This window comes from Ovis canadensis, chromosome 12, assembly GCF_042477335.2.
Source record: "Ovis canadensis isolate MfBH-ARS-UI-01 breed Bighorn chromosome 12, ARS-UI_OviCan_v2, whole genome shotgun sequence".
Classification (NCBI taxonomy): domain Eukaryota; kingdom Metazoa; phylum Chordata; class Mammalia; order Artiodactyla; family Bovidae; genus Ovis; species Ovis canadensis.
This window is the reverse complement of record NC_091256.1, coordinates 36979363-37000364: the sequence shown is the minus strand read 5'-3', so window position 1 is coordinate 37000364 and position 21002 is coordinate 36979363. Positions and strand designations below refer to the sequence as shown.

At 37.3% G+C, this 21002-nt stretch overlaps 1 protein-coding gene and 1 long non-coding RNA gene across 12 annotated transcripts in view; one reads left to right on the top strand and one right to left on the bottom strand.

The window, feature by feature from the left end:
- Positions 1 to 21002, bottom strand: part of DISP1 (dispatched RND transporter family member 1) — a 225100-nt gene that overhangs the window by 9113 nt on the left and 194985 nt on the right. For all 11 annotated transcript variants that reach the window (XM_069545415.1, XM_069545423.1, XM_069545417.1 and 8 more), the window contains 5 exons: positions 13837 to 13866; positions 6127 to 6250; positions 5172 to 5299; positions 4714 to 4811; positions 2271 to 2368 (listed from right to left, as the gene is read on the bottom strand). In XM_069545415.1, the coding sequence (XP_069401516.1) occupies positions 2271 to 2368; positions 4714 to 4811; positions 5172 to 5299; positions 6127 to 6250; positions 13837 to 13866 (478 nt within the window). The remainder of the gene's footprint in view (positions 1 to 2270; positions 2369 to 4713; positions 4812 to 5171; positions 5300 to 6126; positions 6251 to 13836; positions 13867 to 21002) is intronic.
- Positions 211 to 18418, top strand: LOC138416380 (uncharacterized). The gene is made up of 4 exons (XR_011247658.1): positions 211 to 1195; positions 1801 to 1861; positions 4840 to 4977; positions 15920 to 18418. It is a non-coding gene; the product is annotated as an uncharacterized lncRNA (long non-coding RNA).

Here is a 21002-nt window from a genome sequence, read left to right as displayed (position 1 = left end):
ACAGTACTGCTTACTGGCTTTTGAGTTTATTAAAAATCTAAGATGTACTCATAGAATAAATTGCTAGCTTTTTAAAAAAGGTACTTATTCTATTCTAAGCCCTGATGATTCTTTGAGGTTCATTTGAGTGGGAAATGGCATATATAGCGAACAATGCAAAGCATAAATGGGAGAGGGAGCAGTAATCTGCATTATGGAAGCATAAAGAATGGAGGGTAAAGGCATAGACTCTAGAATTAGACTTTGGTTGTTGTTTAGCTGCTCAGTCATGTTTGACTCTTTGAGACCCCATGGACTGTAGCTTGCCAGGTTCCTCAGTCCATGGGATTTCCCAGGCAAGAATTCTGGAGTGGGTTGCCATTTTCTCCTCCAGAGGATCTTCCTGACCCAGGGATTGAACCCACAGCACCTGTGTTGGCAGTGGAATTAAGACTTGTCTGGGTTCAAATCCTGCATCTGTCAGTTACTACCTGTGTGAACTTCCTCATTTGAAAAACAGGCAAAATAAGTGTTTCATTCCTAACACTGTTGTGAGGATTATATTAAATAATTCATTAAAGTGTTTAGAACACTTCCTGACAAATATCAATAAACCCAAAAAACATCAGCTGTTAATCAACTGAGTGAATTCAATCACTTTAGTGTCTTCAAGGGAGGTAAGGTCTAAAGATTAACTGCAAGGGTAGGAATAACAGGGTCTAAGAGGTTAATGAATTGTTTTCATCCAAGGTGTGATTATAAAGTAACCAGACTGGCTTAACTTCTCTAAGCTTAACTGCTCATCTGTTAAAAGGTATTATTCCAAGGTCACAGGTTTACTGTGAGAGATGTAAAATACTCAGCATAAAGCCTTGCACACAGCAAGTGCTCTTCAAAGTTAGAGTCAACTTTCTATATGAGAACGGTTGTAACCCATAACAAGGAGAAATATGCTCATAGTAGCTTTCAAAAATCCACTGATTGTTGTAGAACAGAACAAAATATGACAAAAATGGCTCACCGATGAAGAAACTGTAGGCTGTTTATAGATGGTTTGTGACTTTGGTCTATTTGGAGTTGCACAGAGACAAGATGGCACTCACAGAAAATCCTGATATCCTCATCAATGCAAAAGTTATTTTCAAAATATATAAACGGCCTCTCGGAATGAAGAATGAAGTCAGGAGATCTGGGACCAACTAACTAGGTGACCTGGGTAAGCCACTCAGTTCTCAGAAGGTCCTTTTATCTGCACAGGGATAGTGCTGGCCTGTGGGTGACCTCAAAGGGTCCTTTCTACCTCCTATGCATTAAAGAACCCTGTTTATAGAACAGGTGATTTCCCTGGATTGTCAGGCTGGCTCTTAGGGCATGTGATTAGATTTTTGACTGACAAGTGATTTTACATTTTATTGGGTTTCATGCTGGAGTTTCTCACTTGACAATGCTCCACGGTCAGGTAGACCAGCTGAAGTTGATAGTGGTCAAATCAAGACATTAATTGAGAATAGAAATGCTCAGAATACAAGTTTCTTTTCCGCCTTGCTACTGTGCTTGGACGAGGCCATTAGTGTCCTTAGACAGCAGTTTCTACTTGGAGAAACTACGTCTGAACACATGAAATTGACTGCTCTTCCAAGCCTGTAGGTGACTTTATTTTTTCTGGTGCTTTACAGATTAGGAGTGGAAGTGCCCGTCTTCTTATATCTTTATGTCCTGTTAAAGCATTAAGGTGTTCAGAATTCAGAACAATCTGGATTGGATTACTCAGGCTATTTCCATAGATATTGTATTTATGTTCTTTGATGTCCTCTTTCCTAGCCTGCGCCCTAAATTTTCCTTTGAGGTCACCGGCCAACAGGATCCATTGATTGCCAGAAAGGTGAGCATTTCATTGCATAATTAAGATGCTGACAATTGCCTCAGGGGGAAAGTGGAGTGAACAATGAAACTAGGAAAGAGAAAATACAACAAAAGAAGAAAAAGGCTTAACTATTATCCCGAAAGGAAATAAGCTGTGAAATAACACAAAAGACTGTCAAGGACAAAGAACATGAGTGGGAAAGAAAGAGATCTTTATTAAGGAAGATGGTATGTTTTAAACGTGGGGAAACAGAAACACTTTGATCCTGGGGTCGGAAAGAATGCAAAGCCATTCTCCTGCTGTTTATTCTTCAGTAGGTAAGCCACTTAAGTGCTTTCATCTGATCAGGCACCAGGCTCAGCAGTAAAAGGAGTTTCAGAAATATAACCTTATTTTGCTGAGCAGATTTCAGTTTTACTTTACATACCCTTGAATTATCTACATTGCACATTGATTTAATTGCAGGTAAATTCCACAGTGTCTCCCCTCCAGCTGAAGTAAACACTACTCTGGAATATCGGTCACCTGGTGACAGGGGGAAAAAAAAAGAAAAAGGTTTATAAATTATTCATTTATTTCAGAAGACTCAGCATTCAGAAATAATTCAAACTGGGAAACCACATGGGCAATTCATTAGCAGTAGGGAATCCTGTCTTTCATTAAATTCTAGGAGAAAAATGTAAAAAAAAATTTTTTTTAAATATTGCTTTAGCTCAAAGCCTTTGTCAACTCACTGCATCTTAAAATTTGTAGCAGTTATGTAACATATCTAGTTCTGATCAAACTGTAATTAGGAAGACCAATCCATAAGAACTTTTGGCAGAAAATCAACCGAATGCCTCCCTCTTAATTTCACAACATATCACCGCAGTGGTATATGAAATCAAAGAATGAAGCACCAAGGCATATCAAGAATGGATTATAAGGGTGTTCTCTGTGGCAGCTAACTAGAGAGCAAAGATGGCAAGCGATCAATTTTAAAGCACTAACAAAAGTCAAGGATCACAGACATACTCCTCATTCTTGCTGAGTGCTCAGAGTTCTAGAAAAAATATTTTGAGAATCATACTGTTACAAACTATATCTCCGAACAAGGGAGGCTGTGTGATATCCTGGAAAGAACGTGGTCTTTAGAGTGAAAACTGGGTTGTAACCAGCTTCTATCATTTATTAGCTAGGTGATCTTAGGTAACTAACAGCTTCCCTGAGCTTCAGTTCCTCATCTGTAAAATAAAGACAGCAACACTTTCTCAAGTAGGTGTTGAGAATTAAATGAGATACTGGAAAACAGGTGCTCAATAAGTACTGTTTCTGCTCCCTCAGCCATTAAAAAATTAACATAAGTGAACTGAAACAAAGTAGGTTAATTTTATACGATCGAAAATGCCAAATGGTGTGAACAAAGAAAGTCAATTTGCAAATTTATGAATAAAGCTTTATTACATGAGTGAGTGAGTGAGTGAAGTCGCTCAGTCGTGTCCAACTCTTTGCGACCCCATGGACTGTAGCCTACCAAGCTCCTCTGTCCATGGGATTTTCCAGGCAATAGTACTGGAGTGGACTGCCATTTCCTTCTCCAGGGGATCTTCCCGACCCAGGGATCGAACCTGGGTCTCCTGCATTGTAGACAGACTCTTTACCGTCTGAGCCACCAGGGAAGTCCTTTATTACATGAGCATTTGTCTTGAAGACAGGCATTTACTAAAGAAAACTTTGTGACCATTAATAAATGCTCATGTAATAATTTATTTATATTTATTTATTACAATATATTTATTACATGAGCATTTATTAATGGTCACAAAGTTTTCTTTAGTAATAATTTATTACATGAGCATTTATTAATGGTCACAAAGTTTTCTTTAGTAAACTCCTGTCTTCAAGACAAAGACCCTGAAGTTTGAATAGATATAAGAAACATCTAAGACCCAATCAGGTCCCCTAGTGATCTAAGAAGATAAGAAAAAAACACATCTTAGAAGGATTTTCAGCAACAACAAAAAAAGCTGAAACCAAAGGAGCTTCAATATTAATATTTAGTTAATCAGAAATTGAAGTTATCACAATTCCTCACTTGTAACCATGAGGGCTAATCCATGATATACAAAGTTAAACATGTTTCTCTGAGGCCCTGAACTCTTCTTTCCTGGCAGCTACAGAGGAACCAGGCTGACTCTACAGACTACAGCAGATTTTGTTTAGTGAATTTGCTGCCAACATTTAGAGATCTGTGATGCCATATTGAAATCAAGATTCCTGGCCTCTGGGAATTTCTTACAATATTTGGGCCCTCATTTTTTCAAGGCCATATTCTGCCATATACTCTTCAATCACCATCACTTCCTGCTGTCTTAACTCAGTTCACTTATCTCATCCATATATGAGCTGGGTCGCTGAGGCATGCAAGCTTTGAACCTCTGGACTTTATTTGTTCGTCTTTCTTCCACTAATGCCTGATGACAAGGCAGGCACAAGAAGGCTATTAATACAGGTGTTTTGACAGTAGATTGTTTCAGGGTTCAATCTAAAAATATGTACAAGGAGTTTTTTAAAATGACTTGCAATATTGAGCAAGGTCAGTAATTTTATTAGATTTACGTCTGTCTTAAAACTGGCTATAACTCAATGCTCTCTTTCTTATTTTTTTCTTTTTCCCTCATTATTTTTTTTAATTATAGGTAAATAAATTCAGATTAGTGGTTGACTAACCTAGAGAAGTAAAATTACAAGTTAATTAAACAAAATCTCTTGAAGCATGACAGAAACACTAAAGCTGTTTGATCAGTCACATACACCCGGACAGTATAGGTTATCAGTCACGTTCAATCCCAGGAAACTCGGAGAGGTTTGTCATTTATGATGCCACTCACTTGGAACGTCACAGAAAAAGCTGTCCTTGTGGAAGTTCCAGTCAACTTCTCTCTTCTCTCTTTCATAATGATCGTCTGACCACCTATCATCCCGATGGCTGAAATGGAACACAATTTGATCTTCAGTCAAGTCCTCACCATTCCAAGGATGAGAAGCCTACTGGTAACAATACTGCCTCAAAGTCAAGACCTATTTAGTGCTTGGTATGAAGTTGGATGGATGGGCATAAGCAACCACCATTAATTTTCTCACTTCTGAAAAAGGTAAAAAAGAAAACAAAACCCAAACCCAAACCTTCACTAACAGACAACACAATCTTAAAAGACAATGACAATTTCAACACATTCAGTGGTAAAGATTTTGAGCCACACATTTTAGATGTAATTGTTTTGCTCAGGCAGTGTTTATAAGTGGAATTAATTAGCAATGTTTTGTCTAAAAGTTAATAAACGGTTACCTTTTGGCTTGTTCATCTGCATATTTAAAGGGGTAATTTGCTAATGTTGCTTTGTATCCTGTATTTTTCACCATGTTATTCCATGTGACCAGTCTCTGGCCTATTGCAGTCCCTCTTGGTTCAAAACCCTAAGGCAAAATATTACAAATTCCCATTAGTGTACTTCATTTCAGGCTAAGTATAGTTATAACAGCTTGGGAAGGCAATGTCAAGGTGATGGATAGCTTTCAACAGAAAATAAATACGTTCTTCACAGCTACTCCAGAGGTGAACTGCATTAAAACAAGATGATTTGACATAATAATGATCACCTATTTTCTGTGACAAAACAGCCTGATTCTTTGGTATGTTACATATCTCAGGAAAGAGGATAGAAAACTTATCTGAAGCTTCTCTTCCATATGCATCCCTAGCATTTAGTAAATACTTATTTTTATGTTATAAAACATCATGGTCAAATTAAATTACATTATGCATGTTTTACAAAGAGTTTATCGTTATCATTATCCTCATTCATATTTTCCTCCCTATTCCATACCCGAGGGACATCTATCAGTACTTAAAAACAGACCCTGCTCTCTTAGTAACACTGAAATTCCTTTAACTTCCTCAGGAAAAGAGAGGTGACATTCTAGTTTTAAAGATTTTGTGAAAATGTTTTTATAGTCTGCAGATTCTCCAATTTACAGCTTTTTAGCTTAACCTGGAGACCAGGAAACAGCTTTCCAGATGTTTGAAGGTGAGCGAGTTCCTTGACTGCCTTTGAGAACCTGAGAATACAGACAAGTCTTCCCTCTTTCAGAAAGTGACTATACTTACTGATGGCTTGAGAAGGTTGCAAAAGAGAGGGTACTAGATAACATAAGATAAAGTGTCCTAAAATGCTTACTCTTTTGAGATGGTGGAAGGCTAAATAAAATAGACGAGCAGATTCTATTGGCTCAGTTTTCCTTACCAGCAGTGGATCAGAGAAATCAGGAAGCTCTGGCACTAATACTCCAACCAAGGCACAGACCACGATGAACACCGTGCACATGCCCAGGACAACCACAGGCCAGTCTGCTATCAGGGCTGCGTAACTACAAAAGCAGAGAGAGAGCACAGAGAAAGCCTCTTAGGAGCAGAGTGAAGTTTTTTCACTACCTAACGGAGCAATTAGTTAATTCTTCCTACTTCAGACCTAGTACCGGTATTTATCAATGAAAGACCTAATGATATTATAAACTGTCGCTCCTCAGGTGCTACTCTTTGTGACTCCATGAACTGCAGTATGCTAGGCTTCCCTGTCTTTCACTATCTCCTGGAGTTTGCTCAAATTCATGTCTGTGGAGTCGGTGATGCTATCTAACCACCTGAAAGTGAGCATAATGTCCATTTCTGACACGTAATATTTCATTGCTCTATCTGTGCCTAGGAAAAAGATCTTGAATCTACACTTTCTAAGTGGAAAGAAATATATTTTAACAGAGGCTCCATCCTCTTTGCAGTCTCTTCCAGAACTTTTGTTTCTCCAGTTATTTCTTTCTCCCTACTTTCACTCCATCACTTCTTGAAAAAGAACCCAGCCCATAAACAGGTTCAGCTAAAGCTTTAAGAATTGTTGTTTTAGATGCTAAGTCATGTCCAACTCTTTGTGACCCTATGGACTGCAGCCTGCCAGCTGCCTCTGTCCATGGAATTCTTCAGGCAAGAATACTGGAGTGGGTTGCCGTTTCCTTCTCCAGGGGATCTTCCCGGCCCAAGGAACAAACCTGCATCTCCTGCACTGGCAGACGGGGTCTTTATTGCTGAGTCACCGGGAAAGCCTATAAGTCTTAAGAATAACCAAACCAACTTGAAACCTCCCCATAAACCTATTAACCATTCTTTTAGTTAAAACAAAAAGTTGGACATAGAACAATGATGAACTTATCCACCAGACTGTGAGCTACATGAGGGCAGAGACTTTAATTTGATTGAGTGGTTGATTTAGTACAATATTAGTGCCTCTTTCTTTTTGCTAAACATTTATATACTTTCTTTTTTGAAAATTATTTTTTATTGGAGTATAGTTGTTTTACAATATTGTGTTTCTACTGTACAGCAAAACAAATCAGCCATACATATATATATATATATATATCCCCTCCCTTTGGAATCCCTTTCCATTTCAGGTCACCACAGTGCATTAAGTAGAGTTCCCTGTATGTTCTCATTGGTTATCTATTTTACACAAAGTATCAGTAGTATGTATATGTCAATCCCAATCTCCCAATTCCTCCCATCCTCTCTTCCCCCTTGATATCCATACAGCTGTTCTCTACATCTGTGTCTCTATTTCTGCTGGGCAAACAGAAAAATGATATGGATGATCCTGTCTGCAAAACGGTGTCTTTTAAAAGGTGCCTGGTCACTATCTATTGATTAGATGAACAAACACCCATGTATCTATCTTCCCTCAATTCTCTAATCACCATGGCCTGGCTGTGGTTTCTTACTATACCTCAGAAACTCCTCTCTGTTACCATATCCCACAGTCAAGTCATTTCTCCCAATACCCTTCCCATACCCTCATTCACTATCTTCCACTGAAAGACCTGTTTCTGGGCCCTTCCATAAGATCTTGGACCAGGCCTTCCTAACCTGATGCTTGCAGTTCTTGCTAACAACTTAGTGCTTAAATAGAAGCTGACTAAACTGAACTCTTCTAAAATTCAAAATGTATTCTGCCAACTTCAGGTTTCTTGAATTTTTATCAGAGAAGAAAAGAAACATCTAATTTCTGGACAATTACTATTCAAGTCTCAACACTGTTAGCTCATTGGGCTGCTGTGATGGCTATTTCTGGCTCATTTGAAATAGACTTCTTACTCAGATACTTTGAGTTTTTTCTTCAAAATCATGCTGGCAGTTTAAAGAAAGCTTGTGGCTCTACAATTCTGAAAAAAGCTACAAGATGTCTCTAAGAATAGATGGCTGATTTTTATATTCTGATCGCTCAACTTCATAGATCTGGCTTCATGGAGATATTCACATTAAATTTTAATAAGGAAGTTAAAATATAACATAATTATGCTTTAAGGGAGCACTTGCCCAGGCATTTTTCATTATTTTTCTTTTAAAAGCAACCTTAGGAGAATAAAGAATAATAGCTTGCACCCACTAAGAGTTCCAGTTGCTCTGATTCTTTACATAGATTATCATCTCACAGAATTCTCACAACAACTTTATGAGGTGAAACTGAGGCACGGTCAGGTTGAATAACTTGTTCAAAGTCACAAGCTGGCCCTGGTCATGAAACAAGTATGTCCTGGGGATGTAATGTACAGCACAGTAACTACAGTTAATAATACTATACTGTATATTTGAAAGCTGCTAGGGGAGTAGATTTTAAAAGTTCTCACTACAAGAAAGAAAAAAAATGTGTAACTTTGTGTAGTGATGAATGTTAACTAGACTTATTGTGGTGATTATTTCACAATACATATGAATATCAAATTATTATGTTATACACCTGAAACTAATACAATGCTACATATCAATTATATCTTTAAAAAAAAGTCACAAAGCTAGGAAGCCAGGTAGTCTGGTTTAAGAGTCTGGCTTCTTAGCCACTATGATATCATCTCTTGCTTCAAACACAAGAGAAACAAAAGACATCAAGAATAAGTCAACTTGCCACAAACAGATGCTTTCCAAAACTGTCATTTAGAATTAAATTCCTAAGCCACACTCTTAATTTCTCTGTGCAAAATCATATAGACCCAAAGGACTTCAAGTTTGAACATAATTCACTAACTGTAAGTTCTGCATTTAAAAACTCATTAAGGAAAAATTATGCTAGGTAAGGTGGAATAACTCAAGAATAATTCTGAATGTATTGAACACACATAAATCACAATATGTTGATTGTAGTTGTTCAAATGTAAACACCAAGTGGTCAGAATTGTTCGTATTTCCAGAACACACCCAATGCTTATATTTTCTATACTTTATTTCCTCCTCCACCAAGTGCAAACCAAGATGAAAGTAACTGGTTTGAAGCAATAAAATCCTTTGTCAATAGCACATTTGAGACTTTCTGTTCATTGCTTCAGGTTTTAAAAAAAGTCCTTTACATTTTAGACCTTTAAAATATCAGCCCTATGAAGTGAAAAGGGCTCCAGGCTTACACAATTACTCATTATACTTTATATTAAATGGATCAATTTTCTTTCAAATAAACCAGAAGTTATACATTTTTACCTACAAACATGTTATCAATAGAAGGCCATGGGCCCCGAATTGCTTAGTTTTCATACTGTGGTTTAATTTACCTATATAATGACTTTTTGTTTGTGTTCTTGAAAAATCTGCACACATGCACAGCAATCTTAAAAACTCGTTCAATAATTGCTTTTTCTTGCTTTTGAAAACATTTGGTTTTGATTTTACAGCACTGCTCTCTACTATATCCGTGCATGGACTACACATGGAAACTTTACGGTATTAGTGATTTCAGCATATTTCTTCCAAACACATTTAACCTTACCCTGTTACAAGTCCACTTCCTCACACAGTACATGCTTCACATGCTAACCTTTCCTAGAGACAACTGCTTGCACTTAAGAAATGGAATCACTATCCTGAGGACATAAAGCTCCACAGGGGGAAAGCCCTAACTCTTTTGAGTAAATATCACTCAGACAGTGGTTTCTCCTAAATATTATACAGTGACTGAGGCTATTTCTGCTTCCTGCTATCTATGCTAAGATGTTGTGTAGCTATGGGCACCATGTGGGAAACAAAAGTTTCATGTATAATATGAAACCCAGACAATGGTTGTAATATTATGACAAAAATCTAATAAAGCAGGAAAACTGGAGAAGTAAAGGAAATTAAAAATGACCTATAAATCTTACAGCTATATTTTTCTAGCTAATTCCCTTCATGATGCATCTGAGTTCAAGGTACATATTCTAAGTTTAAATTTGAATAAAGGACCTGCACATTCTTTTCTCTGAAAAGTCAACTACACATGCATTGGAAGAATTTTCCAAAGGACCACTCTTTTACTATAATATTTTCCTCTGTATACCATGTAGTAATTGTCTTTCATCTGCCTGATCTAATCTTGTACATCTTTAGACCACACTACAACATAACTGTACATGCCATCCACTTCTCTGGCTCCTGGGTGACAGCAGGCAGTCATTTCTTAGTGACTGACTGACCAGGTGATGGTTTTCCTCGAGGCCCTACTGCTGATCAGCTGCTTAGGTTAGGCCCACAGCACTACCCGTGGCACTGTTGTATTGGGTTGGCCAGAAAGTTTGTTTGGGTTTTTCTATATGATGGTACGGATAACCCTGAATGAACTTTTTGACCAACCCAATATGAAAGAGCACATCATCATCTCAACAGGTCACATATCAAACAGTACAGATATGAAGGATTCATTCTCCTTCTATAAAATGACAGATAACAGAAGGAGCAGGGACAATGGATTGCGTTTGTGGGTGAACTGCAGATCTGAGTGAGTGGGCAGGCTGCCTAGCACCCTGGTTCAAGCTGTTCCTGCCCTGCTAAAGTTTTCATGAGGTATATGGACCTTGATAGCTCAAGTGGTAAAGAATCCTCCCTGCAGTGCAGGAGACTTGGATTTGATCCCTGGGTCAGAAAGTTCCCTAGAGGAGAACATGGCAACCCACTCTAGTATTCTTGCCTGGAAAATCCCATGGACAGAGGAGCCTGGTGGGCTATAGTCAATGGGGTCGCCAAGAGTCGACATGACTAAGCACACACACATACATGGGAAGTCTCTCAAACATACTCATAGATTCTCAATCACGTTATTATTGGGTTTACTCTGGAAAAATATCAGCAATAACTGTTAAAACAAATAATTGAAGTATCTTACAGGGCGAACTTATGCTCACGTGACATTATAAGGGGGACCTGTTTTAAATGGACCATTTGTATTACAATAAGACCCTCCAGAATAAGCTTTCCTCTCTTAGTTTACAAAGATGTTTTTCTTTTGACTTTTGCTGCCTTTCTGGAAACCCTCTCCTCTTTCTCCCCTTCCTTTCCGAGTGGAGAGCCAGGCTTTAGAGAGTATGAGTACCTCGGACCTGAGGTACTCTTTTCCTGACCAACTACCCAGTCCTTAACCCCTAATAGCCTGGCTTTTGCTCTGATGAGTCTTCTGAAACTGCCAATGTCAACTGTCTTAGTTTTCATCTTCTTTTACCTAAGCAATAGTTAACACTTTAGCTATCGCTTGCTTCCTAAAAATATCTCTTCCTCCTGAGTTTCTTCCCTTCTGTTTCCTTTAATATATTTTCCTTATCCCTCTTCTCTTTTAAGGGTAAGCGTTTCTAAATGTTACCAATCCTAACTTTTCTAGTCGCTGCTGCTGCTGCTAAGTCACTTCAGTTGTGTCCGACTCTGTGTGACCCCATAGACGGCAGCCCACCAGGCTCCCCCGTCCCTGGGATTCTCCAGGCAAGAACACTGGAGTGGGTTGCCATTTCCTTCTCCAATGCGTGAAATTGAAAAGTGAAAGGGAAGTCAGTTGCTCAGTCGTGTCTGACTCTTCGCGACCCCATGGACTGCAGCCCACCAGGCTCCTCTGCCCATGGGATTCTCCAGGCAAGAGTACTGGAGTGGGGTGCCATTTCTAGTGGCATCAACTATCAATTTAGTGGAATATTTGAAGCTTATGGAATTTCACAGAAGAAAACAGTACAGAACTCTTTCTTATGAAGTAATAGACTCATTCAACAGTTAGTATCTTTCTGGGAATAAAATCATAGTAGATATGGATATTATCCTCAAGGAACTTAGAGCCTAATTCAGAAAATCAGACAGGTACACAAATACCTACAGAACTAGGTCAACAGAGGTACATTTTTACAGGGATACAGATAAAAAAATTTTGTGAATTCTATGAAGGAAAAGATTACTTCCAGCTAGGGTGGGAAGGGGAATCAGAAAAAGCGAATTTTAGGAAGAAATTATATTTACATGTGCGTATACTGAAAAGAATAAATTAAAACTTTAAGAATACAAAACTTTTAACAGAGAAAAATACATATTATGGCAAAACCAATACAGTATTGTGGGGTGAAATGAAGTAAAATAAAAAAATAAAAAAAAAGAAGAAAAAAAACTGTGGACACTCACTGCCTTTGAAAAATTTAGAATCTAAGGATAAATAAAATCTTTAAATACAAAAAAAAACACAAAACATATGACTCTTTCAAACTGTAAAACTTTTTGTCATTTAAGAAGACCCTATTATTTCCAGAAAAATGGAAATTCATTTTCTTCATGCGTCATATTTGCTTGTACAATCTCTGTCCTTCATCTTTTTTCCATAATTTTTTTTGTTGCAAAATCGGGTTAAAAAAATGTAGTATATGCATACTATGGAATATCATTCAGTCTTAAAAAGGAAGGAAATTCTGATGCATGCTCATGGATGACACTTGAGGACAATATGCTAAGTGAAATCAGATAGTCACAAAAAGACAAATGCTGTGCTCTTCCACTCATGAAATGTTAGAGTAATGGAATTCATAGAGACAGGGGAGAATGGTGGTTGCCGGGAGCTGGGGAGAGGAAGAAATGAGCAGGTACTATTTAATGGGTACAGAGGTTCAGTTTTGCAAATTGAAAAAAGTTCTGGAGATGGATGGTGGTGATGTTTGTACAATAATGTGAATGTACTTAATGCTACAGAAGTGAACACTTTAAAATGGTTAAGATGGTGAATTTTATGCTATGTCTATTTGATTACAATTTAAAAATTAATATTTTTAAATATAAAAGGAATTTACTAATTAAAATTTATGTAGCAATCTGACTCCAGTGAGAGAATAACTCTCCTGAGGAAGGCTTCAGAGCTATCAGCATCTGAGCTTCCTTAGCAAATGAATTTCAAATATCATGAAGAATTTCTTAACAACCTCATATCTGGAATCACCATACAAAAGGACATCTGATGAGACAATGCTTTTTTGGGGAAACACTTGTCCATTTAAAACTTTGATTTTCTACTAAAAAATGAAAACTTAAAAATTTTCACATAAAAGAGTACCTCCATCTTAACATGATAACAAAATTTTTATAAAGAGACACAGACGAGCCATCTGAAATAAACTGCTGTGAGTTCAAGTCATGGCAGTTGGCTGGATGGTTTCTCTCTCATCAATAAGTAAGACATTGAGAAGCCAAGCCTTACAGGAAAGAATTCAAAATAATCATGCAAATATAAATGATCAAAGTGAAAGTGAATGTTGCTCAGTCGTGTCAGACTCTTTGCGACCCCATGGTGTACAGTCCATGGAATTCTCCAGGCCAGAATACTGGAGAGGGTGGCCTTTCCCTTCTCCAGGGGATCTTCCCAACCCAGGGACTGAACCCAGGTCTCCCGCATTATAGACAGATTCTTTACCAGCTGAGCCACCAGGGAAGCCCATAAATGATCAAACCCAACTAGAATTTAAAGGCTAAAAGACTCCCTTGGGATTAAAACCACTTTCTGGAGTTCAGGATTCCTCAAGCAGCCAAATCAGAGGAAATATAATTTTCCTACACAAAAATACACACGAGGAATGCAAAAACAGCAGCAAAACGTAAAGAAAATACTAAGATGGGAAAAGCACATACTTATTTCATAAGATGATCCAGACTACTTTACCTTTTTGGTAACTTGAAAGGTCTGGATGGTCTGGAAAAAAGCAAAGGAAAAACAATCAGAAACAAGGCATCATAATAGAAACAAATGCTTTAAATATACATTTAACATTTCACTTATTATCTCTCCTTATGAAAGAATCCTTGAGTTGAAAAAGACATTTCTATTTGAGAGATTTTGGATTTAATAATGAATGTTGACCACCTTGTATGCCAGTAGGTGGCATATTCTCAGATGTTCATTACACCCTCCTAGGGGAATCATAGTCATACCAGACATTCTCCAAACCTATAGCTACAGATTCCCTCATCTCTCTCACAACAGGAAGCCACATACCTGTCTCCAGTCCGAGCTGCTTCTTACTTATATCTTTTTTCTTTTAATTTGGACATCAATACCTTCTTCAGCTAGAAATATCATATCGCCTCTTCAGTTACAAAATTCACTGCTCATGTTTCACCATGCTGGAAGACAATGGTCCTCCCCATGTGGGATGAAGACCCCTGGGAGTTCCTCATATCCTTCAGGGTTTTTCAGGGCCTCCCTTTTCCAACCCCATACCTCTTTAAGGCTGGGTTTCCTCCATAATATTATATACTTCAACCAAACAGCAGACTGCAATAGACTGACTGCAGAATCAAGTATGAGAAGCCTGCTGTCTCCTATTAAACCACACATCAAAGAGACTTACAAAAATGTGAATCAGTGCTAATCGCCTCACTAAAGATTTTTTTTTCATTTTGGAAATTATTTTTCATAACTTATGTTAACATGTAAAGGGCTTACAATCATTATTTTAAGAGTTAAATTTAAAAATTTAAATTTCTCAGTTTCAATTCCAATGTGGTACCTATCAGACATAACACATGAAATATTAATACCTCTGGATCCTTAGTAATTTTGAAAGTGTAAAAAGGTTGTGAGATCAAAAGGTTTGATAACCATTACAATAATACTGAGAGGATACTTAAATATTTGCTTAGTAAATGAGTAATTTCCTACCTGTGTACTCTCTCCTAATCTAAATCTGCCATCAGGCTGTCCCATACTTTGAGGAAACAAAACAAAATGAAACATCTATTTTTGGTTTTTCTACTTCAATCTATTACTCTTCCAGTAGTTAGACCTCTGTTTTAGATTTTCTTTGAGATCTAAAGTTTCCTTTCTTATTCCTCCCTCTCTATTTATATGTCTCACTAATATATATGTATTCATTCTTTAAAAAATATTTATTTAACTCCTGGTATTGCCATGAATGAGACCAACAGGGTCCTAAACTTCAGGGAACTCACGTTCCGGAATGCACTTTGTATGCTTACAGAAAAGATGCATATGTTCTAAATTTCATGTGTTTTGTACATGTCCTCATTGATGACTCCAAGCCCCTTAAAAATATTACACTCAAGGAGGTGCAACAACCCCAGAGACTGCAAGCACTGGAAACATTAGAGAAGACATATCCCAATTCCATCCTAGTCCTATTTTTAGAGATGAGCCTCTGTTTGCCTCTGGTCATTCAGGGTCTTAGGAACAGAGCTGAAGAGAGAATTCATGTTTCCTGATCCCTAATTTGCTGTTCTTAGTCTTGTGTGTGTCAATCTGTAATACCAAGGGGGAAAAATGACATAGGGATAATCATAAAGTATTCATCTGTCATATATGAAAATAAGTAGTATTTCTGTGGGGAGATATGGAATTTAGAGTTTCTAGTAAGAAGAGCATAAGAGACCTTGTTGCTTCACAAATAAATATGAGGCCAAATATTTGTGAATATTCTTTAGCATTACAAAATAAATCATTATTAGCATTTAATCATTACTAAATAAATCATTATTTAGCATTACTAAATAAATAAAATGTATTCTTTTTAAATATATATACAATAAAGAGAATTCCCTTTAAAAGCTAAAAACTGACATTAAAAGCACACACAGGGACCTATCTTATTTGTGCTCACATCTCCATAATCTAGAATAATGCAGGGTCCCTTGTAGATGTCAGATCAGAGTTTTCTGAATTAATGAATTAGTTAATTAATGAATCTTTTATTAATGAAAATTAATGACTCTTTTATTACTTTTCTCAGGTTCAACAGATGTGAAATCACTAGTCAATGGACAGCAAGAAAACGAAGACATAAATATCAACACAAGTAAATTTAGCTCTATTTTCTATTTGTTTATCTACCTGTTAAACACACAAATAGACACAAACGCACCCTCTGTAACTTAAACACATTTATATCTGCGAATCCTAAGCTCCTTTACCACTTTACTATATTTGGCAAGTTTTCGTTTGTGTCTCTGAATCCTATAATAGAGGCCCTTTTATTCTATGCTGCAAGAATCATTAATTTGGTGGCTAATCAGAAAGGTTAAAGTAAAAACTTCTTTAAAAGTGCCACAGACATTCCTTACATATCTAATTGTAACTTATGCTCAGTCATGTCTGACTTTTTGTGACCCCATGAACTGTAGCCCATCAGGCTTCTCTGACCATGGAATTTCCCCAGTGTATCTTCCCAACCCAGGGATGGAACCCAGGTCTCCTGCATTGCAGCCAGATTCTTTACTGTCTGGGCCACCAGGGAAACCCAAATGCAGACACAGATGCCAAGGGAAATCTACCAAGGGAAAACCCCCACAGTCTTCTCAAATATAATTATATATTGATGTTTTTTAAAATATGTTTTACTGAGATATAGTTCACATTTGTTGTTGTTCAGTTGCTAAGTCATGCCGATGCCTTGCCACCCCATGGACTGCAGCACATCAGGCTCCTCTGTCCTCTACTATCTCCTGGAGTTTGCTCAAATTCATGTCTGTTGGGTCAGTGATGCTATCTAACCATCTCATCCTCTGCTGTCCTCTTCTCCTTTTGCCTTCAATCTTTCTCAGCATCAAGGTTTTTTCCAAAGAGTTGGCTTTTCCCATCAGGTTGCCAAATTATTGGAGCTTCAGCTTGAGCATCAGTCTTTCCAATGAATATTCAGGGTTGATTTCCCGTAGGATTGACTGACTTGATCTCCTAGATGTCCAAGGGATTCTCAAGAGTATTCTCCAGCATCACAGTTCAAAAGCATCAATTCTTTGGCACTCAGCATTCTTTATGGTCCAACTCTTACATACATGACTACTGAAAAAACCCACAGCTTTGACTATATAGACCTTTGTAGGCAAAGTGATGTCTCTGCTTTTTAATATACTCTCTAGGTTTGTTACAGCTTTCTTTCCAAGGATAATTACTCCATTTAAAGCGTACAAGTTATTGGGTCTTAGTGCTTCCACAGAGTTGTGTGCCCATCAACACAACCACACACTGCTTTTTAAAGAACATGCTATCTGAACACCAATGATGAAGCTATTAATGAGCTTTGCAAGAAGATTTATTTTTACAGAGAGACAATGACCAAAGAAGCCAGTCACTTAACTTGCACATGAAACCTTAATTTGTCACTCACTTTTCAAGTTACACATCCTTAAAACTACCTCGAATTTCCACAAGAAATTAACAGATTTTGCTGTCTTTAGACTGAAGGTGACCCCCAGAGCCATAGCTCTGGGCTGGATCATACCCAGCAGTTGCAAAAAAAAAAAAAAAGATGTTTTATTATATACATTTTGGGTTGTTACAAATATAAACACTCTTTTCCCTCCTATTCACCCCCATTAACTTTTTTTTAAACTGAGAAATTCATGGATCTACAACTAATTTATTCCCAAGGAACAGAAACAACTATATATTCATCACATTCTTTCTGCTTAAGTAAAAACTTCATTTTATGTGAAGGTTGAGACAATAAGAAGAGATTGTTGACATCAGCTGAGAAAGAAAAATTGAGGTTACTGCAAAGATACCTTCTGGGAAAACATTAGATCCCTTTGAAGTTTTTATACTAATGGACATGACAAACAGATGTTTGAAACACCAAAACCACAACTGCAAGTAAAACATGAAACCTGTTTGATTTACGGTTTAAGGTGTTGCCATCTTGAATTCTGCTCTACAACCTCTTACCAGAACATAGCTGTTTAAGGAGGCAGGCGAGAGAATCCACCATATACTTTCATGACCAAAACTGGTCTTTCTTCACTGGTACCATCTTTCTGATTTGCTACTTTTAATAGCTATCTAATAAAATCTGCAGAATGATTTTTTCCCTCCTAACCTCAGTCTTGTGTTGCTAAACAACAACTGGTAAAAACAAAAAGAGAGAAAGCATGTTTTTCCAAGGTTCATTCACCTTTTAATAGCATCTGGTCAAAACCCATGCCAAAAAAACAAATAAAAAATAATAATCTTAGGTGGAAACATCTGCTTGTTCTTTGGTTAGGGTTATAGACATTTTCTTTACTGAGAAAAAGCCCCAAGGTGGATGACATTTGCAGGCTCCACAGCACAACTTCTACAGGCTGTATTGTAAATAAGCTTGGGTTGTGCACAATCCCCAGATGACTAGCTGGAGTGTCATTCTCTCTCCCACTCAAGAAAATATTTCTGTATTGTGACTGGGTAACAGTGACATGATTGTAGAGCTAAATTCAACTCTTTTTCCAAAAAAAGAAATAAAGCACTTGCAAACTCAGTACTCATGCTAAGTAATTAACTGCCTCTGGCACTTCACATTTGAGAACTGTAATAGCAGTTAGAACCTTGGCTCCAGCTCAGATGACCAGTGAATTGTGGTATGTGCACATATATTGGTCAAGGGACCAACTAATGAGAGTGTGGAGTTCTCAGAAGAAGGGAGGGTGGGGGGTACCAAGAAGGGTAATCATGACAATGGGGGTTGGGGGAAATACAGAAGCAAGGAAGATCTTTTAAAAAGGTCATTAAAAAAAGTATGGGAGGGAAAAAGTTAACAGGAAACAGGAAGGAATGTAGAAAAGCTACAAATGGTCTGTTTCTTGGTTTCCCTCACCTTTCCTCTTTCTTTTGATAATTTTTGGGAAAAGAATGGCAGATTGTAGGGTGAGGGAAATGGGACTGCTAAAACATGAAAACATTCTACCCATCTAGAGAGCTCAATTGTTGAGGTAACTGCAGAATTAATGTAACAACTTAGAAAGTGACAGTATCAAGTTTCACAAATTCCAAATAGCTTTTCCTACATTCAGGAAAACCAAAGCTGTGGAAAAAAAGAGTTCTGTGTATTTCTGAACAACTAGAATGCTGTGAAGGAAATACATTTTGCACTTCATGGTAGTAACCAAATTTAAATTAAAAAATACTTAAAGTAGCATATCTTAGTCTCAGTAGTTCCATATTTTAGTCCCACAGGATTGTGCCGCATTGCCTTTTTGTAAAAGGGGTATTCTGCAATTAATAACTTCAGTTCAATGCTGGCATGTTATGAAGAAAGTATCTGAAAATAAAGAACCCACACTTTGATAAGCATTCTTTAAAAGATTTCCAACAAAAACAAAACCAGTCTTCATCACTAAGTATTTCCATGAATCATCACTGGCACGCTTGGGGTCTAACGTGAAGATGAAACAGATACCCTGTAGACAAGCTAAGCTTGGCCTTTAATTCATCTTCATGCACCAGAGCTAAATGTTTACGGTCTGTGTCAAGTGATTTGAAAGATAACAATAACCACAACTACTTGCATAACGCATGTCCTGACTGCTCAAGAGATGTTGACTCAAAAGTACTGGTCACTTTGACATCTCAAACTACTGTAACTGACCAGAATCCCACTACCATAAAAAAAATATAAACTAGGAGAGGGGCTTCCCTGGCAGCCCAGTGGTTAAGACTCTGCTCCCAAAAAAGGGAGTTCGAGTTTGATCCCTCCTCAGTTCAGTTCAGTTCAGTTCAGTTCAGTCGCTCAGTCATGTCCGACTCTTTGCAACCCCATGAATCGCAGCACGCCAGGCCTCCCTGTCCATCACCATCTCCTGGATTAAAATTCCACATGCCTTGGGGCCAAAAAATCCAAAACATAAAACAAAAGCAATATTGTAACCAATTCAATAAAAACCTTAAAAATGGTCTACATAAAAAAATCTTTAAAAAAATAAATGAGGAGAGCAAGGGAAAAGTTGGATGTGGACTAATATTTAGAGAGCATGTAATAAATAGACAAATCTTTATAAATGTTGAGAAATTGAGCAGAAATTAAATATTTGAGTATGAGACAACTGTCTTTAAGAAAACAGGTGAACTTAGTAATCAAACAACGTGAGTTAAAATGGATAAATAACTCGGTCCTACTGGATAGCACAGGGGACTACATTCAGTGTCTTGTAATAACCTATAGTGGAAAAGAATCTGAAAAAGAATATATATGCATGTATTAAAAAATGTGAGTTAAAGTCTAAACCAATGAAACTCATTACTTGAACTATCTTGAACAAGTCCTTTAATTTCTCAGTATTTGTGAGAAAAGAATAATACAAAGAATGAACTCCGTGAGTAATAGTTTTCTGTTACTACTACTACCATTACTATTAATACCACACTACCACCACCACCATTACTAGTAGTTCATCTGGAAATGGCATTTAAGCTTCAGTAAGGAAGCAATGCAGGAGACTAATGAAGACTAAAGAAATGCACTTTTGTTCATAAGCATAGTGAACCTTTATGATTTACTTTTCAAGATTCAAACGGCACTTGCTACTAGCTGAATACAATAAAAATAAATGGTATCATACCTGCAAGCCTAATTAGAACAAGAAATTGTTAGAACCGTAGGAAACTCTAAAAGTCTTCCCTCTAATTTTTGTTTTCACGTAACAAAGGAGAAAAAGGTACAAGTTTACAGAGAAAGTCAATGAAGAGCCAGGTCTAAAATGTGAATTTTCTGCCTTGATCCTGTACTGGCCACAACCTGGAAAAGAGTACACTGATGGAGGTTATGAGATACTGCTTGTGAACAAAAAATGGAAAGGAGGGCAGAGCAAGATCTTATTTAAGAGCAAATGGTACGTGTTCATAAGCGTGCATTTGCAAGGATGTTCACTGAGGTGTGGTTTACAGTAAGGAAAAAAGTGAGAGCAACCTAAAGGCCCATTTATTAATAGAAGGATACTTAATTAATGGTAGTACATCTATACTGTGGAACACTGCACAGAACGAATTCTTAGAGGTACACTTACACAGATGTATACTGATACAGAAAGGGCACCAAGACAAAGTGAGAAAGTTCAATATAATTTCAT